Below are 27,840 nucleotides of genomic sequence, written 5' to 3' on the forward strand. Positions count from 1 at the left end.
TCAGAGCTGGAAAAAGACTGATTTTGCTACCTGCTGCTACTACATTGATCTGCAAAGTCAAACCCAGCATAGGGTCAAAGGAGACCATAAGACTGCTCTTTCAAGGGAAGGAAACCTCCATCTACAACAGATAAAATCTTTATCATATGTCAGTGTTTCTCAACCTTGGCAACTTGAAGATGTCCGGACTTCAACTCCCAGAATTCCCCAGCCAGCATTTGCTGGCTGGGGAATTCTGGGAGTTGAAGTCCGGACATCTTCAAGTTGCCAAGGTTGAGAAACACTATCATATGTATTAGGTTTCCCCAACCCTCAAACTTCTACCATGACTAGATTATATCCAAACAAAAGCCCATCAGGCAAGCCTGAACACCTGGTGAATGTGGGAAAATTAAACATACCCAGGTACTTCAGAATTTGCTAATGAAGCAGATAAATGTGGGCAATCCACATTTATCTGCTTTTTCATTAGCAAATTCTAAATTCTATGCATTGAAAAACTGCCAAGGACAGATGTTTTACATTTTCTCTTTGCTTCTTCCTGGGGAGTTGTCACATAAAACAAACTGTGACTTTGGATGACCTGTTCATGAGAGTCTCTCCTGTTTCTTCCTTTTGAACTACAACCACATGGCAACTTTCAGCCTCACTTCTAACACCAGCTCCGATATTGGATTACAAGGTGTAAAAAGCACAAAAGGAACCAGATCCCGTCATAACTCCATAAACTTCAGGTACCAACAGAATTCTTACTACTTTTTTAAAATTATGAAAATATTGCATTATTAAAATTCCAGGTTGTATCATAATGCAGCATAAATGATTTGTTATACAATAGTCTAATGCCAAGTATTTTATTTCAGCATATTCAAAGAATGACGGATCACTCTGTAAAACAAGGAAGAGACAAGTACTAGAAAAAAGCAGAGAAAATTTTGAGAAAAAAAATGGGAAGATTGAAAGGGAGGACAAAGAGCTGAGGAATGCAAGCAGACTGGATCTAGAGGTCCAGGGGGCTAGAGGTCAGACAAATAAAAGTTAAAGAATGATAAAGATAAAAAGATATGCGTGTGGAGAAAAGGTGATCAAACAAGAATAAGTAAAATGATTTTTTTTTTAAAAATCAGTAGTCTTCAGCTTCTCTCCCCTAACCCTATCCAGGCAATTTACCTGAATAAATTTGAATAGGAAAATAAGACAATTAACAGAGCAGCACAATCCCGAAGTGTTCTGATAGGCAAAATGTACACAATTGATAAAACAGTTACTATCTACTTACTCATAGTAATATTTTTGACCCATAACATTATTCAGCCCTCTGTCCTATTTTATCCTTTGATGAAAGCTGTGGCATCAGTGGTGGGATTCAAATAATTTAACAACCGGTTCTCTGCCCTAATGACCAGCTAGATAGTCGGGGCTCAGTGGTCATGTGACTAGGTGGATGTGGGTGTGGCCAACTCAATGTCACTCACATCAATAGGTGCTTTGCCTTAGTTAGCAATAGCAATAGCAGACATATTCCGCTTCATAGGGCTTTCAGCCCTCTCTAAGTGGTTTACAGAGTCAACATATCGCCCCCACAGTCTGGGTCCTCAATTCACCCACCTCGGAAGGATGGAAGCCTGAGTCAACTTGAGCCGGTGAGATTAGAACTGCTGAACTGCAGATAACAGTCAGCTGAAGTGGCCTGCAGTACTGCACCCTAACCACTGCGCCACCTCGGCTCTTGTTGTTACAATGTAATAAGGGTTAACCGGAGGGGCAGGTTCTGTAAGCAGGACAATAAAGATTAGGCTAGAAACTATCCCCAACATGTTTCCTTCCTGCCTTCCTTACAGGATTAGCCCTGTAAAGTGGAAAAAAACAAAAGGAGATTTCTTCCAACAACCAGTTTTCTGGACTGCTTAGCAAGTTAACAAACTGTTCTCTGGATAGGTGCAAACTGGCTGAATCCCACCACTGTGTGGCATCCACAGGGGGGGGTTGAAACAGACAAGTTTGTGGCCATCACAATATCACCAAAGCCTCCCCACCCCCCCTATAGGCCTAGGTAACATGAGGGGTGGAGCTTAGATTGCAATACTGTATCTGCCATGTTTTAACCACCTCCATGGACGCCATTGTGGGGAAGAAAAGTTAATCCTTTCCATTTTACTTAAGGTGTGATAAATTACTGGTAATTTAATTAGTAAGAAAAAAAAGCAAGGAGATGGTTTTACCTTGGACCATTCAGGGAAAGCAATGGACCATTTCTGCTTCCCTTTCTTCATATTTTTTTTTTAAGATGATACAAACATTTTTTAGCACCAATCAAGTGATGCAGTTGTACCATCTAACTCAGTCTTCCTCAGCTTTGGCTCCAGAATTTTCCAGCCAACAAGGCCTTTGCTGAGAATATTAATACCTGAAACCCACACACAGCTAAAGGTATTCAGGCCAGTGGTGAAATTCAATTATTTTACTACCGGTTCTAAGGGCGTGGCTTGGTGGGCTTGGTGTGGCTTGGTGGGCGTAGCAGGGGAATGATATGCAAAATGTCCATTCCCACCCGACTCCGGGGCCAGCCAGAGGTGGCATTTGCCAGTTCTCTGAACTACTCATAATTTCTGCTACCAGTTGTCTGAACTACTCAAAATGTCCACTACCAGTTCTCCAGAACCTGTCAGAACCTGCTGGATTTCACCCCTGATTCAGGCCTAAGTAGAGTGCTCAAAACACACAAGATGTTTGCTTTCAAATACTTCATGGTAGCAAGGTGATTGCAGATTTATTATTTATCTTTGCCAATTAGAAAGGGAGATTAAATCAGTTTGACCAATCAGACTCCTAGCTGACAAGCTGGGGCTGTTCTGGACTTTGTAAAAAAAATAAGTACATGCAGTTTCCAGTAAACCACACGATTGGGGAAGGGGGGGGATTTTTAGACATGATTTATACCAAAGAGCAACAGTACAAGTTAAAATCTATCCTTTAAATTCAGTGCACAGACTTCAATCAACCCCTGTTTCTGCTGCACCCAGTTCCATGTTTTTACACATAACAGGCTTTTGTCCTTCAAGTGAAAGGTCAAGTTAATTGGTGATAAAATGTAATCTAATGTTTCCAATCAGTATACACTACCTGGAGTGTAACCCAGTTTGTCAAGTTTTTATGCTTGTTTTTTCTGATTGTTGTAGACCAAACCCAATATCCTGAAGCACCACATAAGTTATTAATTTAAGGGGCAGTGAGCCAGACAAAACAATAGTCCCCCAGAAAGGAATTCCAAGGTTTTATGAATGTTTAACATCTGACCTCTATTAATTCTTTTCTAATGCAATCAGGCTCTTTCTCTTCCTCCATGGAGAATGAGCACAAACTCTGATTTATATTGGGAAATTATTTGATTCTTAAAATGGTGGGTATATTTGCATGACGCCCTGAGAAATAAGCTAGCCACATAAGCAACCTTAGCTGTTATGCAGTCTTAGCTGTTATGCAACCTTAGCTGTTATGCAACCACCGTTCCATGTGGATCAGTGGTGGATTTCAATTTTTTTTGGAACCTACTCTATGGGTGTGGCCTCCTTTGTGGGAGTGGCTTGCCAGCCATGTGACCTGATGGGAGTGGCTTGCCAGCCATGTGTTTTCTTTCTTTCTTTCTTTCTTTCTCTCTCTCTCTCCTTCCTTTTGTCTATCTTTTTTCTTTTTTTCTTTCATCTCTCTCACTCTTTCTTTTTTCTTTTTTTCTTTATTTATTTCTTCCTTTCTTTCTCTTTCTCTCTCTCTCTCTGTGTCACTCTGTCTGTCTCTGTGTGTGGGAGGGGCAGTGGGGGGGTTCAGAATTTTTGGGAACATCTTCTGTAGGTGTGGCCTGCTTTCCGGGTCCACTGGTGGAACCTCTTCTAACTGGTTTGGTAGATTTGACAAACCGGTTCTACCGAATAGGTGCGAACTGGTAGGAACCCACCTCTGATATGGGTGTTGTATTAGGGAAATTCAAAGAAGTGTATAAGTATTCTATGGATAAACCATTATGTAGGTTTCATGAATGGAACTACAGGGACATCAACCACAAACTACACACGGCTACTCTACCTCCCCAAAAGGAAAACAGTTTCTGGAAGGTGGGAGATGTATTTCATGCCACAGGGTGGCTAGACCTAGCTATACCACAAGTGCCTTTATTGCAAGCTTTTCTTTGGTAAGGCTGTACCGGGCAATACAGAACTGTGTTCAAAGCCCACCCTCTTTTTACTTCAATAGTGGTCATCATCTTGACTTCTCCCCTCCATGCCTCTGCTATTTTGTGCATTCCCCATCTTTAAATAGAGTAGACAGACTGAAAAGTCACAATCAGGTTCCAGCCAAAGAAATTGGTTGAGGGCATTAGTATCCATACCCCAAAGTACAATCTCTTTATGTTTAGGGTCAACTTACAGAAAAATGTGAAGTTTGAGAAGGAATTCAGTAAAGGTTTAGAAGGTTATGCATGCTGCTACATCAGTAGCTCCAAAACTGTATGCCTTTATGGATCAGTAGTGTCGGTGGCAGCAGGGAGGAAAGGAGAGAGGGAGGGAGAGGAGATGGTTTTCAGGCACATCCCCACCACTTGGGCAAATTGAGTTTCATGCACGCACGCAGGGGGGGGGGGGGGGCTCTGTGATGAATGAAAGATTTATAGCAGAGTCGGCGGGGTAGCAACAACAGTATGGAACAACCATTTCCTAATGTGGTTCCTTCCTAAAGTACTAGCCTTTGTACATTTCATATTAAAAATAGAAGATGTAGAGTTTTTATAACACACCGGCTAAAGTGCTGTTGACTAGCTCAGTGCATTGTATGCAGCCACCATCATTACTGACTACATCTAGGTGTTGTGCAAATTCAGACATTTGGACCTGTTTCCCAAGCCCTAATTTACTTAATACGGGGTTATTAATAAGTTATACAAACAAAGTCAGTCTCTAATGACAGATGCAGGTAATACCTCCCTGACTTGCTTAGGCTCTCCACTGACTTTCCAGATACTTGAGGTCCAGCTTCAACCTCAGCCACCAAGGTCAATGATCTGACCTTGGTCAGTGAGTGCAACCTATAGATGTCAACTTAAGTCAATTTAAAGAAGAATGAATAAAAGTCAAAGAATGAGATTCAGTAGTGGGGAAATAATTTGCAGAAGGGAGCTGGAAAAAAGTTGAGTTCAAAAGAAGTAAATGGCAAAGAACATTGAATAAATTGGATTTATTAAGCTGAACCACTATTTGCTATTGTTTATTAGATAACTTCAACCTGCAGTTACTATAATCCACAGAAATACATAGCCAGTTCACTTATTCTATAAAGCCAGGTACAGAAATATTATAGATATCTCTATCAACCCATATGCTTCCTTTTGGGGAGGGAAAGGGTCCTTGATTGCTTTCTTGCAGACGTTTCATTATCCAAATAGGTAATATCATTAGTGCTAGACTAAGCTTATGCTTCCTCTTATTTGTCTAATCAAGCGTTTTTTAAGGAACATCAAACTGCTTATAGCTTATTTTTGAGGAAGCTATAAAAAGACTGGGGTCTAGAAAACTAGGTTCTGACATGAGGGTCATGTTGCCAAGGATATCATAGTGAATTCATAGCCTCCCCAATGCTGGTAAGTATGATAAGACTTGTAACCCTTTAGCCATTGACTAAATTGAACTAATTTAGTTCAGAGCTAAATTGAACAGGAACAGGGAAAAGATAACATGCTATGAAGAATCATAGAAACAAATCTTACGCAAGTATAGGCTTTTTTCTGTGTAATGAAAACAGTAAGAATGTTTGTGGATGTCTGCATATGTATTTGGGGTGTGTGTGAATTGCATTTGTAACCTTGAAGCAATAACATAATGGTCACCTGATGTTTAGTGCTCTATACAAAAAAAAATCAAGCTATATTTTTTACTAGATTTCAATGTTTTTTATGTTCTGGAAAAATTGATTTGTTTGTTCCTATTTATGTGAGAACACTAATTAAATGAATGAGAATGTCTCCCATCAAGCAGTTACTTCTTTAATAGGTTACCTATTTTGTTACAAATATTAAACCTGTAGGAAGCGCCGATTTCTTCTTAGCCTCTTGCCCTCCCCCCACCTTCCAGATGCTGGCTATGCTGTCTCTTATCTGAGCAGCGTCAGTTTGCCACTGTCCCCCAAGGTCTTTCTCTCTTTGCCACTGTCTCCTAAGGTCTTTCATTCCATAACAGGAATGCTTATGAGGGGGAGGGTGAAGATGAAGCATTACCAAAATTCTAGATCAAAGTTAGATTGCTCTTTCATCCTTTGTTTACACATTTCTTTATTCATAAATGTGTAAACACAGATGGAGGAGAAAATCTGGCAAGGTTTTGCCCAAAGACAAGATGTCTGAAGGGATAGCAATAGCACTTATATATCTCTTCACAATGCTTTACAGCTCTCTCTGTTTCCCCCAACAATCTTGGTTCTCATTTTAACCACCTCAGAAGGATGGAAGACTGAGTCAATCTTGAGCTGGTAAGATTTGAACTGACAAATTGCAGGCAGCTGGCAGGCAGCAGAAGGTAAGATAGTAGTTCCACTCCATGCAAACTGAGCTTTTGTCCCCTCTTTGACTCCATAAATAATATTCACATTATTTTTTATTATTGGAATGTTAGAGAAGTTATTTCCCACTGCCTGCCCATGTGTTTAACTTCTTTGATAGCTATTCATGTTATAACATGGCTTAAGACCCACCCACCCAAAACTGAAGGTATGGTTAAGGGTGATAAGAGTCTTCACAAAATAATTTTTAAAATCAAACGTGTTAAAAATCAGAAAAAACTGGTTTGTAACAGGCTTTCCAGAGGAGTACCCACCAACTCTCAATATGTCAGAGAGATCATCAATTCCCTCGGCACATTCCAGGTTGCTATCTCATGTGTTTACTTTTTCTAAAGTTGTTTACTTTTAAAATAAATGTAACAGGTTCACTTAAACCAGTTTAAATGGAAAGCTGCCATGTTGCAAAACTAAGCATCCGTTTTTTTTGCATTATCTCTTTTTACAAGAATGTCTCTGGACCACACCCAAACATTCCTAAAGAACTGATAAGTGGAGGATTGGTGCACCTCCCTTCTTTGCTTGGTCTGTGCCTACTGCCCCTCAAAAGTCAAATGGCAGGTTAGAGAGCATCCTAAGACTATCGGAAGGATAGTGGGCATTAACTTCACAAGAATAAATGCTTGTGTAAATAAATGGAGAATAAATGCTTTAGTTCAGTTCTACACTGGAATTATAGAGTTTGTCATCTGCACCTCCATAACTGTTTGGTTTGGCTCTGCAACCAAACAAGACAGACACAGACTTCGACGGATAATTAGAACTGCAGAAAAAACAATTGTTACCAACCTGCCTTCCATTGAGGATCTGTATACTGCATGAGTCAAAAAGAGGGCTGTGAAAATATCTGCAGAGTCAGACCCCTCACATCCTGGACATAAATTGCTTCACCTTCTACCCTCAAAACGATGCTATGGTGCACTGCACACTAGAACAACTAGACACAAGGACAGTTTTTTTCCCAAATGCCATCACTCTGCTAAACAACTAATTCCCATAACACTGTCAAATTATTTACTAAGACTGTATTACTATTCTTCTTCTCTTCCTTCCTAGTACCTAGCTCTTCCCACTTATGACTATAACCATGTTGCTTGTATCTTTACAATTCACATTGTTTTATTTGTTGTAATACGATTTGATTGCTTATTAACCTATGACTATCACTAAGTGTTGTATGTTATCATTCTTTATGAATGTATTTTATGTACACTGAGAGTGTATGTACTAAAGACAAATTCCTTGTGTGTCCAACCACATTTGACCAATAAAGAATTCTATTCTATTCTATCCTTTATAATTTGACAGGCCCACCACAGCAGTGGGAAGGATATTAGAATTTGCAAGATGGCCATTCTGGTGCCACAGTTAGAGAACTGCCCCTCTGTGTATCACAATCCAAGTGTCTTGCAACCATTTGGTGTTTACGCAAATCTCACAGCAACAGTGATTCAAGTTAGAAAGGACTCCCTTGCTAGCTAAATTCACCTACAAATTAATCATGAAGAAGCAGACCAGAATGTTTGACAATGAAATATATACTGTATAATGAAGGATACATTAGTCTACAACACTCAGGGGCCCTACAGAATACAATACAATGCATTTTTACTTTGTTTGTGGAATCCATGCTCCAAGCCGCCATTTATTAGCGTATGAGGGCATATGCTGTGTGGGTTTGGGGCAGGACCACAGATGCACAAGTCACATGCCCTTTAGGCAATGATTTTGTAATTGCACAGTGCTGTAAATTATGGAAAAATCATGTGAACATTCTTTTTTTTTTGTCTAGTAAAACAAGCAAAAATTAATGTTTAATTCTTGAAAGTTAGGTGCTTTTTAAGAGAGGTTATACAAATAATAGTGTGGAGATTACATGCTAGGGTGTGTGTATGTTGTTGTTTGCAGGGGTTGGTATGCAATATAGGGCAGAGGTGTGCTATTTTCCTTCGGAAGGGTGGGTAAAAATATGTGCAGATGAATCACCGAAGGATTGAGAACAAGTTCAGATCCAATTTTGTATAAAATTAGGTTTATATTTTAGAAGGCAGCCCTGGCATATATATCACTAGTTCAGATTTGAGAATATATTATTCATCAATAATTCCTGGTGAAAAACACTAGCTGTCAGTTGAAGAGGACAAATGTAAAGGCAAATGAGGAGGAAGAACAACTGAACTACAGCCTAAGTCTCAAAGTATGTACATTGATATGTGTTCATACTCTATCTGAGGGGACGCAGTGGCACAGTGGCTCAGACACTGAACTTGTCGATCAGAAAGGTTGGCAGTTCGGCAGTTAGAATCCCTAGCGCCGCATAATGGAGTGAGCTCCTGTTATTTGTCCCAGTCTCTGCCAACCTAACAGTTCGAAAGAATGTAAAAAGGCAAGTAGAAAAATAGGAACCACATTGGTGGGAAAGTAACAGCGTTCCATGTGCCTTTGGCATTTAGTCATGCCAGCCACATGACCACAGAGATGTCTTCAGACACCACTGGCTCTTCGGCTTTGAAACAGAGATGAGCACCCACCCACCCCAGAGTCGGGAATGACTAGCACATATGTGTGAGCGGAACCTTTACCTTTACCTTACTCTATCTGTCTCCCATTAAATATGGACAGAAGAAAGTATCAATGACTTGACATTTCATTTATAATCCAGTGGAAAAACAAAAACCATTACTTACCATACATCTGATTTCACACCAATAATCACTATTTTTCATTAATATCTATAACTTTTCCTCTCATTCCAAACCATATTTTGGTGCCAGAAGCTTTATCAACTGTCTTTTACTATTTCATTCTGCATGCTTTAATTCTGTTATTCTTCCTGTCACATGATATAATAGGGACTTTGAAGAAGTTTAATAAGCAATGTACCAAAACAATTTGAAACATTGAAAGGAGGGAATATCAGTGCTTACCAATGGTAGCCTAGATCCAGGAATGCTGGGGAAATCATGATGTTCCATATGATAGCCAACATTAAAGGTGATCCAGTTGAGAGGTCCATAGTACGAATATGTCTCATGTCCTTTCAAAAACATGTAATGCTCTGCTATGAAATGCCCAGAAATAGGGTGCAAACCCATGCACAGCAATGTTCCTGCTATTAAATAAACAATAGGCTTCCAACCCCACAAATAATAGATTGCAAGGTCAATGGAGAATTGGACCAAAGCATTACATATTTCCATCTCAGTAATTGCTTTGGGGTTGACACATAGTGGCCTCAAACTGTAAACAAATGGCTGGATAACAATCCAGATTAGTTTCCGAAATGGAGTACAGAAGAACCAGCCCTCAAAATCAGTAGGGATGTCCACGTCCAAAACATCTCCACCAAGGTATCGATGATGATCAATGTGGTACTTCTTGAAAGAGGCAGAGTAAGGTAATCCAACAGGCAAGTTGGCAAAGACTGCAAACCACCTATTCCACTTGACCTGCTTGTTACCAAAGGCAATGTTGTGAGAGATGTCATGGATGGCTAGTGTTATGGAGTGGTTTATGCAGCCCCCAAAACTATAAGCCCAGAAGAAAACCCATTTCCAGGCTAAATTTCTCACCAGGTAGCAGGCAAGAAGCTGAGTGAATACCATTCCTGTCACAATCCATTTTAAATGGGGATCTGAACCCATTAGAGACTTGATGGCGGGATATCTGGCTGAGGGAGGAAAGAAAGGAGGCATTAAAGGCAGTTGAGAACAGTCATTCTTTTTTAAAAGGCTCATCTAGCCCAGCAAAGTCAGGTCACCATTCCTCCAACTGTCTCTTCCACAAAATTACACCCATGTGACAGGAAGGAGAAAAGAGGTTATACTGTAAACCACCTTGTTTGAAAAATCACACGCTCATCTGATACAAATCAGAAAACAACAACAAAGTACAAGGCCACCATTTCATGGTATTTATTTTTTTATTTTATTTTAATTTGTCAACAAGTACAAGGAAACAAGTAGAAAAAACACATGAAAAAATGGCACAAATAAATGGATAAAAATAAACCAAACATAGCCATAAACACGTAAAAAGAGTACATATAAATGGGACAGTAGGACAGGGATGGTAGGCACGCTGGAGCGTTTATTAACGCCCGCTTAGGGACCTCTTAAGAAATGCATAAGGTCCACGGTAGACAGCTTAAGGTAAAAGGTATGAGGGTTAGAGGAACTAACAACAGGATCGGGTAGGGTGTTCCACACATTTACTATTCTATTGCTGAAATTGTTTTTTCCAAGCCCTTGTGCTATTGCAGTTGAAGTGAAAGTAGTCATTAACTGGTAGGACGTTACGGCAGATTATCTTGTGCACTAAGCTCAGATCGTAATGTAGACGGTGTAATTCAAGATTATCCAGGCTTAAATTTCAAGCCTGAGGAATATATGAGAACTCTTTAATTGCGTAGTAACATTCAGTCTTTCTGTTAAAGAGTCCATGTCCCAGGCAGTCTCCTAGTCAAATAACTAGTCCTGCTAGTCTCAGCAAAATTGCTCTATCACATGCCTTCAAATCCTTCCTTGGGATTTTCCAACAAGGATCCTGTAATCCAATTACCATATTTTTGGGACTATAAGACGCAACCCCCCCCCCAAAAAAAAGTGGGTGGAAATGTCTGTGCATCTTATAGAGAGGATATTGTGGCGGTGGGGATTGCCACTGCCACCTATTGCCGCCTCGCCACCCATTTGCAGCAATTAGCAGAGAACGGCCCGCACTGAACACGCCATGTTTGCGACATGCCTGCCAGCTGGTGGAAGAATTGCAGCGCTCTGATTGGCTATGGTATAAATAGCTGTCAGGTGGGCTACTGTCATTCTCATTTGGTGAAAGTGTTACTGAATTAATAAAGAGTTATTCTGTTCCAGCCATTGCATCTTCATTATTAGCTTAAGGCTAGAGATTAAGCAAATTTGACAGCAGAAACACCAAGGCCAGCTCAAGGATATACTGAATGGCCCCTTGGTGTCACCTTCCTCTGATGCAAAGAATTACTTTTAGAATCATTTGGAAGAAAGTATTCACTCATGTCTTTGTTCGATGACAATTCTTTCCCCAACTGTCAAAACGGGAAGAGCATGACCAATAAAAATGGCCTCCACTGCTGAATTTCAGCTCTGCCTATCTATAAAAAGAAGTCCTTGATCTCCCAAATCCAAGCTCCAAGCTCCTGAGACTTGTTCCATCTTTAAGGCTATGAAAAAATAGTCCTTGTGGATATATGAACAGATTATCAAAATTGTTAGCTTATTCAACAACATTAATAATGGTGTAGGAATTAGGGACTGAAATCTGGTCCTGTGTTGAGAAACTGAAATTTTAAGCCCTGGCTCCCTCTAGTGGTGTCTAAGACCAGAGAAAACACACTATTCAAATAGTCTTATGATCTTCCTACCCTGGCTTCTATCCAGGCTGGTGATGGATTTCTTAGAATGGTATCTAAGCTTGGGATCCTTTGTACAAGAACAACTTGTACAGAACAACTCTGTTGCTTAAGCTTTATAAGTTTGTCTTGAGCTCTAGATGCTACATGGACATGCCCAATGGGTTTTCTTGTCAACGTACTCAACTAAGATTTCTAATACCAAGGCAGTTTATACAAGGGAATTTGTAGCAGACATTATAGCACCCTTCAGACATTCGTGGTCTGTAACTCCCAGAATTTCCAACCAGTATGGTTTATAAGTCTAAGAGATATTTTTGCCCTAACAGGTTTACTTGTTATCCTCATGGGAACAATATAAAACATTAAGTAATGCAACTGATTTTTTTTTAAATGTGTGTCACTGCCCTTCCCAACTTTGATCAAGTTGAAAGATACTATGATCAAGCACCAAGTGTACGTTGCCCTTTTTCAGAGCATTGGCTGCCATCCAACATGAAGCTCCTGGCTGCTCCAAAGTCCCCTTGAAGGCAGCCAGGCACAACTTTTAATGATCCAAGGGCAACTTCAGTCTTTGAACAAGCTACTGCAGCCTACATACTGCAGTAGAAAGAGCCAAGGTGGCGCGGTGGTTAAATGCAGCACTGCAGACTGACTGCTAGATCAGCAGTTCAGCGGTTCAAATCTCACCGGCTCAGGGTTGACTCAGCCTTCCATCCTTCCGAGGTGGGTAAAATGAGGACCCGGATTGTTGTTGGGGGCAATATGCTGACTCTGTAAACCGCTTAGAGAGGGCTGAAAGCCCTATGAAGCGGTATATAAGTCTACTGTTATTGCTATTATTATTATTATTGCTATTATTACATACAAATATTTAAATGGTGGGGTGTCCATTTGATTTATTAAATATTAATGCTTACACTTCAATGTAGCTATGTATTTGCAATGATTCCAATCTCTGTCCCACTCTATTATTTGCCCTTCAAACGGGAGGCATCATATGATTAAGCCATCCCCAGCTTGTTGATAGAGATTGTTTGTTAGCTAAGAAGAACATCTAGAAGAAAAGTGTCTGTGGAGATTCTTAGTCATCCATGTCATGGTTGTCCCAAAGGTGCTTTTTCAAGAGGCAACTTGAAGAGGCAGCTTTTCATCTCAGCTGAAGAAGCTTCTTGATTGAGAAGTGAAACATATTAAAAGAAAATCCAGAAAGTCCAATTGCCTCCTGAAAAGGCACCTTTGGGACATCTAGAAGAACCATACAGAATAGGACAGACCCTTGTGAGAAATGGAAAAGAAAGGATATCCCTCAATCTAACTTTATATCAACTGTTTGAAAACTGTCAGCCTCTCAAGTAAATCAGATAGGAAACATAACAAGGTGAGCTATTTCTACTTTTACACACACACAAACACACACACACACACACACACACACACACACACACACACACACACACACATATATATATATATATATATATATATATATATATATATATATATATATATATATATATGATTCCCAACATGGGTATGGCTAGCTGATGAGAGCTAAATAGCTTGAAATAGATTTATACTAGTCTCCCTTTATTTATTTATCAGCACAAATAAAACACACACACACACACACACACACACACATATATCAGCTGATAAGGAGGAGACCTGTGGCATAATGGCTAAGTCGTTTGCCTAAGATGCAATACATCACAGGTTCGAATCCCAGTAAGGATATGGCTATCTGATGAGAGCTAAATAGCTTGAAATAGATCTATACTAGTCTTCCTTTATTTATTTATCAGCACAAATAATATATATATATATATATATATATATATATATATATATATATATATATATATATATATATATATATATATATATATATATATATATATATATATATAATCTTGTAAGTCTAACAGTATAAATCTCCACCATCTTTTTTATGGCCTTAGTTAAGATGGATCCTTTTCCTTTTATCTGATTGTTCCCTGCCTAGGCAGCATCTCTCTCCACCACCCCATCTTCCAAGGTCATTATCACATTCCATTAGAGCAACAAATAGTTCGCTGTGATCTGAGATCATACTTACACAAATTCCCATTTACTTTTAAACATTACTGGAATGCCACTAATTTCTTTCTGTCCCAGGAAAATAGTAGCAAATTGCTTTTCTTTTTGTAGGAACATCTTCTAAATATCTCCAATTTGTGTGTAGGTGTATATGTGTTTGTGTGGCTATATAAAGACATTCTTTGAACTATGGTGCTAGAGAAGATTCCTGCGAGTCCTTTGGACTGCAAGGCGATCAAACCGGTCAGTCCTAGAAGAGATCAACCCTGACTGCTCTTTAGAAGGCCAGATCTTGAAGATGAAACTCAAGTACTTTGGCCACCTAATGAGAAGGAAGGACTCACTGGAGAAGAGCCTAATGCTGGGAACGATTGAGGGCAAAAGAAGAAGGGGATGACAGAGAATGAGGTGGCTGGATGGAGTCACTGAAGCAGTAGGTGTGAGCTTAAATGGACTCCAGAGGATGGTAGAGGACAGGAAAGCCTGGAGCAGAGGTTGACCTTAAACCAGTGTTTTTCAACCTTTTTTGTGCAAAGGCACACTTTTTTCATGAAAAAAATCACGAGGCACACCACCATTAGAAAATGTTAAAAAAATTTAACTCTGTGCCTATATTGACTATATATAAAGTAATTCTCTTGAATAGGAATAAATAAACAAAAAGAAATTATTTTATAATTGTTCATATTTCTGTTTACTTAGTCAGTGCGAAACCTGGGCCTGTTTTTCTGAACACAAAGCTGATATTCTGGCAGAAATCGAAGAAAGACACACACGTAGCTCTTCATCAACAGCTCTCAGTCTCTCTCTGTCTTTAGTTTTTATAGCAGTCAGGCTTGAAAAGCTCATCTCACACAGTTATGTAGTGGAAAATGGGAGCAATGTCAAAATAGCTTTGTTTGCCAGAACGGGGAACTCCTTGGCAGTATCCAACCAAAAACTGTCCAAAGGTAGATCAGCAAATCTTAGCTTGAAACCACGATTTTGTCTCAGTTCAGTTAGTTCCTCCTTACCAACACTTACCAAGTTGACAGCGCGCGTTCTCCTCGCTGCTCTGGTCCTCCGCGATTGTTGCTATGGGCGCACGCATGGGACGTCAGTGACGTCCCTGCGTGCGCTACCTCCCGGCGGTCCCCGCGTTTTTAAAGTAAACGCGAGGCCGCAGGGACTTAATAGAGGCATCCCTGTGTCCCGAAAGCAACTTTCGGGACACAGAGATGTCCCGAGGCAAAAACACCCAGCGGGTGTTTTTCCCACGGCACACCTTACACTATGTCACGGCACACTAGTGTGCCGCAGCACAGTGGTTGAAAAACACTGCCTTAAACACTCAAAGAGCCACAAAGATCCTAACCGGAAAGCCCCCCCCCCCCTTCAATTCTGAAGCCAACCAGAATTCCTGTTCCCCCACCATAGAGTCTCCTCCTAGTTTGGCATCCTTTTTCCTCTACCTGTCCTAACCAAAAGCCCTATCAATTATGGAAAACCGGCCCTTTCCATGAGTCTCCTCCTGGCGTGCTGTGCTTTCCTCCCCTCGCAACTGGAAGCTCCTCTCAAAATTGTAGCACTGACCAGCGACAGGGAGCCACAACAGAGGGATGAAAAAGCTACATGTGGTTCCAGAACCGTTGCTGATCCCTGGCCTGGAGGAATATTGTCCATGGGGTCGCGATGGATAGGAAAGACTTCACAACGAACAACAACAATAAAGACATTTCCACATACAGGCATACAACTGTGTGTGCATACAGAGAGAGAGTTAAGTTAAATTTCTACATACAAGGTTGAACAATCAAATTATGGGTATATACAGGCATAACAAACAGCTTAAGATAAAATCCTTCTTTTCAGCCTGCACCCTATTTTTTATGCTTGTCAGCAATAAGGAAATGGGTTATCTGGAAGCTACCCCAATCCACCTCAGCAGAAGAACAGTAAACATTTGGAATTGTTTCATTTTTAAATGGAAGGGGAAATTACTTATTCCAGATGAAACTTCCATTAGCAGAGACTCAGGATTTTATGCTGAGGACTAGCACCTTGACTCCAGTCTATAAATTGGGTTACATGCTAACAGAAAAGGTTAATCCTTGGCAGCAAGGCACCTGTGTGAATACCTCCTTTTGTGAGAAGGTGATTTGACTTCTTGAGTTGTTCATTTCAGCACCACGTAATAAACCAGTCATTTTTAATCTATTATTTAAACATGGGGAGGGAACCTGCTTTTCACTGGCAGTATAGTAGCTACAAAATTGGGGCAAAGTTGTTTTTCCCAGGCAGGGATGGTTTTAGTGCTGAGTGTTTTTCAACCTTGACCATTTTAACAGGTCTGGACTTCAGCTTCCAAAATTCTCCAGTTGGCTGAGAATGGGAATTCTTAAATTCTAGTCTTAAATTCTTAAAAATTCTTAAGTTTCTATTCTCTTTCACACATCTTTAAGATTTCGCACATCTTAAAAGTTGTCAAGGTTGAGAAATACTGTAGCTAAAGAACTGCTGAATAGGGAGACCCACAAAGATGTGTCTTTCTCAAAATCTTGAATGCAGCCTTTCAAAGCTATTCCCAAAGTAATGGAAAAGATTAAAATTGGGGGGCGGGGAGGGGACAATCATGTTGACTTCATTTATTTCATTTTCAATTAAATCAGGCTTAATTATGGTCCTGCCTTCTTTCTGATTTTTTGTACTCTTAACACAGCCCATCAGATTACTCAAATGCTTACTGTGACCAAGTCCCCATCAAGAACTGTGCATCTCTTCCCAAAATAAAAGAACATGAAATATCATTTTCCACAATGAACTGAATGGTGGGGGAAAAATGTGATGCAAAGTGTGTCCTGGGTGATAAGCTGCTCTCTGTGATTCAGATATATTCTGCCTCACCCCTTCCTTCTGGAACAGTGAAAGAAAACTTGCCTGCTTTCAAAGGCGCACCTTTTCTCCTTCTCCAGCCTGGTTTTTTTCCAGATGCAGAAAAATACACAAAGCTAATTTGATGGTGTTGATCATGTTCTAGAGTTCCAGAAAGCTCCCTTAGCTATCTAAATTTTATTAGTCACATATGTCTTTTTATAATGTCATATAAGTATCTTATTTATTTATGACAATAGGTAGTAACAGCAAACTGTTAGAATAAAAAATTTAAAGATATTTTCTAGAAACAATCTTGACGATATTTGACCCTTTTTAAAATGACCTTGGAGAGAAAAGCAAGAATTGGTCAATGAAATCTGCCATTTTCATCCAGTTTATGGGTAGGATTGAAATTGTAAAGATGCAAAATGAGGTGAAGAACTATAAAAGTGCAGAATGACTTGTCCTCATGTAGGTACATTCCGATCTGAGCTTAGTGCACAAAATAATCTGCCATAAGGTCCTACCAGTTAATGACTATACTATCTCTTATTCAGTATATGAGCCATTTCAAGGACATTTGCGAAGTAGAATTTCTCTAATGGAATACCACCTTAATGACACAGGTAGAAATAGCAGCATTAATATAATCTAGGTTTCGTGTCACAACAAAACTACCAGAATGGTTTGAAAGCTAAAAGGAGATAAATCATACATCTAATAAAACAAAATAAAACATTGCTTCTTTCTTTGCCCCAATTACCTTAAATGCAATTTCCAATCTTGGATCTCGAGCTGGATTGGAATCTGCAAGTTTCTAGCTATTTTTGGAATCAAATTCCCATAAACCAGCAAGACCTATAGCCAGGGAGAATGGAAATTTTCATCCAACACTGTGACTTCTTCATTAAGCCAGTTTCCCTGCCACTCTTCAATGTTTATTGTATTTTGCTTTCTGGTAATGGAATGAGAAAGCCAGGGAGAATTGTAGGTCCCTCATCTGCCATGCATGCTCATTCTGAGTGATTTTTAGTGTATAAACCAGTGGTGAAATCTATTTTTTTTGCCACTGGTTAGTGGGCGTGGCTTGGTGCTGGGGTCATGTGATTGGGTGGGCGTGGCCAACTTTTTTTCACTTTTTAAAGCATTTGTTTACTACCTATTCAGAATTGGTAGTAAATGAAATCTTTAAAAAGTGGTGTGGTGAGGTTCCCACGATCGCGCAGATCAGCTGAGTGTCAGGAAAACTTTTTTCTGCACTTTTTAAAGCTATTTGTTTTCTACTGGTTCGGACAAACCGGTCAGAACCAGTAGCACTTCACCCCTGGTATAATCTATAAAATGGTGCATAGGTTTAGCCAGAAGTCCCAGAAAAGCTCTTTTCATCTCTGTGTATCTGGTGAAAGAGATATACCAGAGGTCCCCAAACTTGGCCACTTTAAGATTTGTGGACTTCAACTCCCACAATTCTCCAATTCTCTGGGAATTGAAGTCCACAAGTCTTAAAGCTGCCAAGCTTGAAGTCCTCTGAAATATAGCATAGACAAAATATTGAGATTGCAATATTGCAATATTTGCTTATCTGAGCTTTTGCTCAGGCAGGCAACAAAAGGCTTGGGCTTGTGAGCTAGTCTCAGCATCAGAGAGAAAAACATGAATTAATTATTGCTTGATAAACTATATTGTGCTATTAGGTAGGATATGAAACAAAAAGCCAGATCCTAGCCTCGGAGGTAGCTGGCTACAAACATACCAACTACAAGTGCCAATAAAAACTTAATTGTCTTGACCAACAACATGCCAGAGCATGAAATCTGTAGTCTAGTCTTTAGCATTTAAACTTTGAAAAGTGGGGAAAAGGCATTGAAAAATTCAAAATTCTTGGACCTTGAATGTTTAGATTTGAGATTTGGGTGGCATAACATATTTGTGTTTGGTAAAGATTGCCAGGAGAAATATCAACAACCTTGGATGCTATTTAATGGCAGAAAGTGAAGCGTAAATTAAAGAGCCTTTTGATGAAGATGAAAGAGAAGAGTGCAAAAACTGGTCTGAAACTCAACATTAAAAAAGCTAATGTCCAGTCCCATCACTTCCAGTCCCATCACTTCCTGACAAATAGAAGGGGAAGAATGGCTGCATAAAGAACTCTCTGACAAATTGAAAGACAAAAAGGATAAGTATAAAAAGTGGAACAAGGGGACAAAACTAAGGCAGAATATCAGCAAATAGCCCGAGCCTGTAAAGATGAAGTGAGGAAAGCTAAGGCTCACAATGAAGAAAGGCTTGCCACAAAAGTAAAAAATAACAAAAAAAAGCTTTTTCCAACATGTTATAAACAAGAAAAAGGTTAAGGAAACAATTGGTCCATTGCTGGGAGAAAGTGGCAAGAAGGTGACAAGCAACAGGAAGAGAGCAGAACTATTTAACTCATTTTTTGCATCTGTCTTTACACAAAGGGATAAAACAGTCCAACATATCAAAAACAGCACCACAAAAATCAGATTAGGAACACAAGTTGAAATAGGGAAGAAAATGGTAAGTGAGCACTTGTCTACCCTAGACGAGTTCAAATCACCAGGACAGGATGGATTACACCCCAGCATTCTGAAGGAACTGGCAGAAGAGATCTCAGAACCACTGAACTATATCTTTTAGAGATCCTGGAGCACCGGGGTACTACCAGTGGACTGGAAAAGAGCTTATGTGGTTCCCACTTCAAAAAAGTGGGGGGGAAAGATCCAGGACTATACACCTATCAGCCTGACCTCAATACCAGAAAAGATTCTGGAAAAGATAATCAAGCAACGAATTAGCAAACACCTAGTAAGTAAACAAAGTAATAGGCAAAAGCCAACATGGGTTTGTCAAAAACAGATCAAGCCAGACTAATTTATTGCATTCTTTGCCAAAGTAACAAAATTAATGGCCCAGAGGAATGCTGTCGATATAGTTTACTTGGACTTCAGTAAGGCATTTGACAAGGTCGACCATAATCTACTACTAGATAAAGTGGAAGAATGTGGGTTAGACAGCATCACTACCAGATGGATTCATAACTGGCTGACCAACCACACTCAATGTGTAGTCCTCAATGGAACTGCATCTTCATGGAGGAAAGTATGCAGTGAAGTACCCCAAGGCTCTGTTTTAGGCCCAATACTGTTTAACATCTTCATCAATGATTTAGATGAGGGAATAAATGGGAAACTCATCAAATTTGCAGACGACACCAAGCTGGTAGGAATAGCCAACACTCCAGAAAATAGACTAAAGATACAGAAGGATCTTGACAAACTTGAACATTGGGCATTATCTAATAAAATAAAATTCAATAGTGAAAAGAGTAAGGTTCTACATTTAGACAAGAAAACGAAATGCACAGTACAGTAGGTGGTATCTTGCTCAATAGTAGTAACTGTGAGAGGGATCTTGGAGTCCCAGTGGACAACCATTTAAATATGAGCCAGCAGTGTGCAGCAGCTGCCAAAAACCCAATACAGTTCTAGGCTACATAAACAGAGGAATAGAATCAAGATCACGTGAAATGTTAATACCATTTTATAATGCCTTGGTAAGGCCACACGTGGAATAGAGCATTCAGTTTTGGTCACCACGATGAAGAAAAGATGTGGACACTCTAGAAAGAGTACAGAGAAGAGCAACAAAGATGCTTAGGGGACTGGAGACTAAAACATATGAAGAACGGTTGCAGGAACTGGGTATGTCTAGTTAATAGAAAGAAGGACTAGGGGAGACATGATAGCAGTACTCCAATATCTCAGGGGTTGCCACAAAGAAGAGGGAATCAAACTATTCTCCAAGGTACCTGAGGGTAGAACAAGAAGCAATGGGTGGGAACTAATCAAGGAAAGAAGCAACTTAGAACTGAGGAGAAACTTCCTGACAGTTAGAACAATTAATCAGCTTCCCTCCAAAAGTTGTGAGTGCTCCAACACTGGACGTTTTTAAGAAGATGTTGGATAATCATTTGTCTGAAGTGGTGTAGGGTTTCCTGCCTAGGCAGGGGGTTGGACTAAAAGTTCTCCAAGGTCCCTTCCAACTCTGCTATTGTATTGTATTGTATTGTATTGTATTGTATTGTATTGTATTGTATTGTATTGTATTGTATTGTATTGCATTGCATTGCATTGCACTGCACTGCACTGCACTGCATTGTATTGTATGTGGTGGTCATGTAAAGATGCTAAATACAATACTGCTTATGTAGAAAATAATTAAAATAAATAAACTAATTAAACCTGAAGCCTTTCTTTGAGGCATTATGGATAAATCGATAGAAAAACTATTTGGAACTTTCTTTGCCATGATCACAGCTGCAGCAAATACAATTGATGCCATGCATTGGAAAGAAAAATGAATGCCAAGAGTTGAAGAATGGGTTGTGAAACTAACTGAATTGACAGAGGGGGTGAAACTAAGTGCACTCCTTTGAGATAATACTTTGGACAATTTTTGTAAGACAATGGAAACCATTTGTGGAGTTTCTGCAACTTAAATACAATATTGGACTCTTAATAGAGGGCTTTGAAGATCAGCTTATTGTGGGGGGGGGGGTATACCAGTTAACAGTTTTTTTTAATAACTAACAGACATTGAGTTGACTTGATTGATAGATATTAGATTTCTATAGTTGAGATATTTCATAACTGTGATGTAAAATAGTCATATATCAAATATACTAAATATACAGTAGATGAGAAGATTGATAATTATTTGTAAGCCTATTGTGTAAGGGGGAAGGAATATATTACATTTATTTCAGATATCTTTTTCCACACTCAACCAGGGTAGATGATGTATGTTTAATGTTGTTTCCGTATACTGCATTTTTCAGAGTATAAGACACACTTTTTCCCCTCAAAATAGAGGCTGAAAATCTGGCTGCCACTTATACATCGAATGCAGCATTTTTTTGCCTCCCAAAGCCCTGCCCCTTCACAACAATGGTTGTGCCTAGCCTTATAGAGGCTTTCAGAGAACTCCTGGGGGCTGGGGAGGGCAGAAATGAGCAAAAAATGGCCGTTTTTGCCACCCCCAACTCCCAGCAGCACTCTATAAGCCTCCATAAGGCTATGCATGCAATTTTTTTGACAAAAAAGGGCCCTTTTTTGCTCTTTTTTGCCCCCCCGGAGCACTCTACAAGCCTCCCTCCCCAGACTATTCAAGCTTTTATTTGAAAAAAACGAGCCCGTTTTGGGGAGGTTTGCAGAGTGCAAAACCTTTTTTTTCCCTTTCGCAAAGCTCTTTAGTTAGAGTGATTGATGAGAATTAGATTGATCAACTGCTGTGCCAGCAGAAACAAGTCTTAGGTACTGCAGGTTGTCAGCAATTTCCTTCTCCAGCACATGGATAAATACACCTGAAAACATCTATCTACCTACCTACCTACCTACTCTCTCTCTCGCTCTCTCCCTACCTACCTTCTGTATTTCTCTCTCTTTCTCTCTATCCCTCCCTCCCTCTACCTACCTACCTACCTACTCTCTCCCTCCCTCCCTCCCTATTGTATTTCTCTCTCTCTCCCTCTCTCTCCCTCTATCTACCTACCTACTTTTTTTTAAATTTGCCTCTTCAAAACCTTGGTGTGTCTTATACTCCAGTGCGTCTTATACTCTGAAAAATACGGTATGTTATGTGCCAGTGGTGGGATTAAACTTTTTTTTACTACCGGTTCTGTGGGCATGGCTTGGTGGGCATGGCAGGGAAAGGATACAGCAAAATCCCCATTCCCTCCCGATTAGCTGGGACTCAGAACGCAGAGAATAGATGGGGACGGAGCCAGTCAGAGGTGGTATTTACTGGTTCTCTGAACTTCTAAAACTTTCTGCTACCAGTTCTCCAGAACTGGTCAGAACCTGCTGAATACCACCTCAGTTGTGTACACTTCTTTTTTCCTTTCCTTTTTTCTTTTTCCCTTGTTTGTAATTTTTACGCTTTTTTTAACTGAGTTTGTAATTGTTCTTATATGTAATATCCTATCTTTGAAATTAAAAAAAAATCAAATGAAAAAAATTTAAAAGGTTAATAAATATATCAATACACTTCCTCCTTCTATTTTTTCTACAAGTTGGGCTGAGAAAGATTAACTGGCCCAAAATCACCCAGCTGGCTTTCACAGCTAAGGAAAGGACTAAAACTCATGGTCTCCTATTTCATAGCCTGATGCATAACCACTAGACAACACTGCCCTATGTAAGATATAAAATAATATCAATAATAAAATATATAGGTTAAAATAGACATACTATCTTTAATAATTAGTAATGGACTTTTGCTACCCAAACTGAACAAGGCTTTAAGGATTTATTTCTAGGTAAGAGACATGGAAAGAAATAATCTGTTGAGGAGGTGATAAATTACTATGGTAAAATTGTTTATACTTGCTGTGATAAATGGGAAAGTAATTTCTATATACGTATATGTTTTATTTTTCTTTACTATATTTAATTTTTTCTTTTCTATTTTTCTATTTTTTTGTCTTTTTTTCTTTATTTTGTATTAGTTTTTATCATTTTAATTGTAAATAATAAAATTACTATTAAATAGTTTGAATTTGAAGGTCTCATTCATTACTCACCGGTATGCTGTCAAGCCTAATGCTGTACCAGTTCCCTTTAATGTAGGGAATAGAGTAACTCAAATCAGTTTTTAGATTTCAGGTTGCTTCACTACTGTTTTTTGAAAACTTAAAAGGGATACAGGTAGTCCCCAACTTACAATTACAGTTGAGCCCAAAATTTCCATTGCTAAGCAAGGCAGTTGTTAAATGAATTGGATCCCATTTTACCACAGTTGTTAAGTGGATAAATGCAGCTAAGTGCATTTACCCACCTTGGAAAGATGGAAGGCTGAGTCAACCTTGAGCCTGGTGAGATTTGAACTGCCAAATTGCAGGCAGCCAGCAGAAGCAGCCTGCAGTACTGCACTTTAATGACTGCCCCGCTGAGACTCATCTCCTAAAACTTCAAGAACTTCAAAATTATCCAAAATTGTTTAGGGCAAAAAACACTAGGTACTACCTGAGATGAAGGGGAGGAAGTATTCTGGGGAAGAGTGACTGCTTGGTTGTTACGGTCTCCACAGGAAGTTTTCCCTACACCTTGGAGTAGATGCTTCTTGGTCTGAGCTAATGATTAAGTGATGAAATAAAGAGGAGCCTCTGATATACTTTCCTGACAGGGGTTTATTATCAGGTTAGCCATGCTGGGAAGGGAATATAAGAAAACGCCCCAAGGGACGGAACAAGGAACATGTGTATTACACAATCATCCAACCCGCACAGCCCTAAGCACTTAGTTTGGTCTTCCTTGACCTATCACCCTCCAGAGATGGTGGATTAAAACTCCCACCACTTCCAGTCAACAAGAGGGGATGGGAATTGTGTGTGAGATACTTGGAGAACTCTAAATTAGCTTATTTCACGAGTCAAACAGGACAGTTCGGCCGAACTGGTAGTGGTTTGTCAGCCTGGATCACTGGAACTGGTAGCGACCCAGGCCTGCCATACCTCCGAACTGGTTCCCCAGTCAGTGTGGCCTTTTCCTCCCATTTTTTAATTTTCTGTGCATGTGCAGACCTATTTATGGGCAACTGCGCATGTGCACAAAATTGCACGTGCACCGGACCAGCAGTAATGCCTGCAGCAACGTGCCCCTGGATGGAACCTTCCAGAATTACAGACACTCTGCTACATTTACTTAAGCCTGTAAAAGTAAAAAGGGGCTCTGATTTAGCCACAAGAACCATGAGAGAAAAGTGATTGCACACATGATGGCTATAGAGCAGTGTTTCTCAACCTCGGCAACTTGAAGATGTCCGGACTTCAACTCTCAACTCTCAACTTGCCAAGGTTGAGAAACACTGCTATAGAGTATGCCTTAAATGCAGAAATTTAAATTCAAGTCAACCCATTTCAAAGTAAGTATATGTGACACAGGCCTCTGCCTACTAAATGAGGCAGATGGAATTAAAAGAGAACAAATTAAAAGAGAACATTCTTTCCCTTGGGAAAGAATACGGTTTGACAAAGTTGCTGCAGGCAGGAATTTTGTACAATATCCTTTATTGCAACCAAAGGAGAACCATTTTTCATAAACGAAAAAGAAAGGTGGTAAGTGAAAGGAATTTATACAATCCTCCCTTCGGCCAATAAAAAGAGTCAGTTCAGGAAGGACTTTGCGCAATACATAGTCATTTAACCTGCTATGAAAATAATAATAATAAAGGAAGTCATGGTAATCAGAGGAGGATCATGGGTCCCTAGCCTGTGGCCATGACTATTCTGCTAAATCATCCCACAGAACTGCTGTGCAGTAAAAAGACATGGATAGAGAACTGCATAAAATAAGCTTATCGGAGGAAGAAGACTGGATAAAAATAATATTATTTATTTTAAAAAGGTAGCAAGCCTCATCCTTGTTTCATCTAGTCCGTTTGGTGTGGCTAAACTAGATCCCAGTAACCATCTCACATGATAGGATTAGGGATCCAAAATGTATCAAGGAATTTTTTTGGGACAAGAGGGAGAATAGAATGAGGGAGAAAGGATTAGGTTCATTTTAAACTGGAAAGTATGGTTTTAATAATGGGCCAGGGGAGGAAATCAGAAAATATGAGGCATTGGTTCCTTAGATGTTAATGTATATGCTGTTTTGCTTTTTTTCAAAATCTGATAATAAATCAGCTTTGCTACATTTAGGGATCTTTCTTTCAAAAACTTGCTCTGACAACCTCTGACTCTGTCGTCACTCCTTTCTATTTGTTTTAATTATATTACAGAGGATAGCAGGTTTAGTTGTTGTTCAGCATGCCTGCAACAAAGAGGAATCATTGAGCCCACTCGACTTCTCTTGCCTACCCCATAGTCCACCAAGAAAAACCCACAAAACCCTTGTATCCGATCCCTATTATGAGCAATCCTGTTGAAGATTAATTTGTGAAGGAAGCAGAGTCTACGCAGGAAACTGGTTTAAAACCTTAAAAATATTTTATCTCCATGGCCCAGATCCCCCCCTCTCTCTCACCCCCTCTCTCTCCCTCCCTGTCTGCTTGCATACGATGCATATGATATGATATAAAACCCATCCTTTGTACTGTGATATCAGCAAAATTACACCAGTTAAAAGGATCTTTTTACCTGTGTTTTTTAATGTCCACTGTAGGGGTTGATTGAATTTTTTGCAATGCTGAAAAGCTGTTCAAGTTAGAAAAAGTCCCATATAGTGTGTGCATGTCTCTCTCTCTCTCTCTCTCTCTCCTTCCCTCCCTCCCTCCCTCTCTCATTCTCCTTCCCCCTCTCCCTCCCTCTCTCATTCTCCCTCCCTCTCTGTCTCTCACACTCACACACACACACACACCAAGAAAATTATCCTGCAGCACCCAGCCCATCGTAGGTATCAAACTAAGCAGGTCTGGAGCTGATCAGTAATTGAATAAGGAACCAGGCTTCTGTATTAGTTGAGAAAATACAAAAGTGCCCTGCAACGGGACGTGGCAAAACAAACCTTGATTTAAACCTTGATGCTGAGGAAATTATTAAGGCTCCTCACGGGCGTCAGAAGACAAACTCGACCTCAGAGTTTGCAGGGGGGGGGGCGAGAGGGGAGATGGGAAGAACAAGAAGCAATGGGGAGAAATCCAGCCGCGCTCCTATGTCATCCCAAGTGATCGACCCGACCACCAACTGGGAATAAACGGCAACTCTTCGCGCTTAAGAGGGGAAAGAAAGGTGGACGAACGCCTCCACCTCGTTTTTTCGAAACGTTAAGCCAGCGCCTCAATCCTGACTTACCCAAAATCTCCTTCCTCCGTTGCGTATGGGGCTGGTCGGTGTAAACCCACTCGAAATCCTCGCGGGCGACCTTGTTTCCCATCACTACTACTATCGCACAAAGCAAATTGGTCTCCGGTGCTGAACAGAAAAGCGCGCTCCAGCGAGGCACCTTATATCAGCCCGGAGCAGCCTGGAGGCAGATCCCGCCCCACGGAACTTCAGCCACCGAGCTCCCAGGCCCGCCCAGCTAACCTGACTTTGCTAAGTCAGCCCCCACCCCCCTTTGCGTTCAGGGGAGCCGGCGGGGCGCCCTCTTTTGCCGGCTGATCGGAAACCATCCCCCCCACCCCCGCTTCCTTAGGCGCAGGTTGGTGAACGTCCATCGTTTAAATCCTGGCCCGCACAAAGCAGGAGACTGTCGGCTTGGGCTCAGCAATTCTGGAGGAACATTGGGTGGGGGGACCCAAACAAAGATGCTTGTCCCAAAGGTGCTTTTTTTTCAAGAGGCAACTGGACTTTCTGGTTTTACTTTGAAGACGTTTTGCTTCTCCTGGAAGAAGCTTCTTTGGCTCTGGGAAAAAACCACCTTTGGGACAACCATGACCTGGATGACTGAGAAGCTCCATAGACAAGAGGGGGCTTGGTAACTGTGGAGTGAAGTGACTGGGGAGTTAGTAGGAGGTGACCAGGGAGTGAGCAAAAAACAGCTGGGCTGATGGACAACACAAGATTAGATACTCAAAATATGAAGCAATTCCATTCTGATGCAAGAAGAATGCAGAAGTGTATCACAATTAAAACCACTTCTGCAAAAAAAAATCTTCAGATTAGCATGGTTGTAAATTTTAACAACAATGTTATGAACAGTCCAGAATAGGAGAAAAAATTCATATGGGATCTAGATAGATGATCCTGTAGGAATCCTCCTGAGGAAGATGTCAAAGATAACATCAAAGGGGACAGTCATTTATCAGATTGGCTCCAATCAAAGCATGACGCTCAGCTTCCTGATCCACCACTGGCAGGAGTTGCAGTTAATCAGTTTTCCACCTAAGAATCCATCTAAGAAGCAAAAATGTGAAAACATGACTTGTTTGGCTTTCTATGGTTTCTTTTTTGGGATCCA

General features: G+C 40.2%; 1 protein-coding gene across 1 annotated transcript in view; it reads right to left on the reverse strand.

Annotated features, from left to right (window-relative positions):
- The window catches only part of DEGS2 (delta 4-desaturase, sphingolipid 2), a 30,293-nt gene extending 3,459 nt beyond the window's left edge, over positions 1–26,834 (reverse strand). Inside the window, exons 1-2 of the mRNA XM_032223090.1 lie at positions 26,733–26,834; positions 9,528–10,270 (exon numbers count right to left, since the gene is read on the reverse strand). Of these exons, the coding sequence (XP_032078981.1) occupies positions 9,528–10,270; positions 26,733–26,814 (825 nt within the window). The 5' untranslated portion in view covers positions 26,815–26,834. The remainder of the gene's footprint in view (positions 1–9,527; positions 10,271–26,732) is intronic.
- Between the last annotated feature and the right edge of the window lie 1,006 nt (positions 26,835–27,840).

Source organism: Thamnophis elegans, chromosome 1 (assembly GCF_009769535.1).
Source record: "Thamnophis elegans isolate rThaEle1 chromosome 1, rThaEle1.pri, whole genome shotgun sequence".
In the NCBI taxonomy this organism is placed as follows: Eukaryota; Metazoa; Chordata; class Lepidosauria; order Squamata; family Colubridae; genus Thamnophis; species Thamnophis elegans.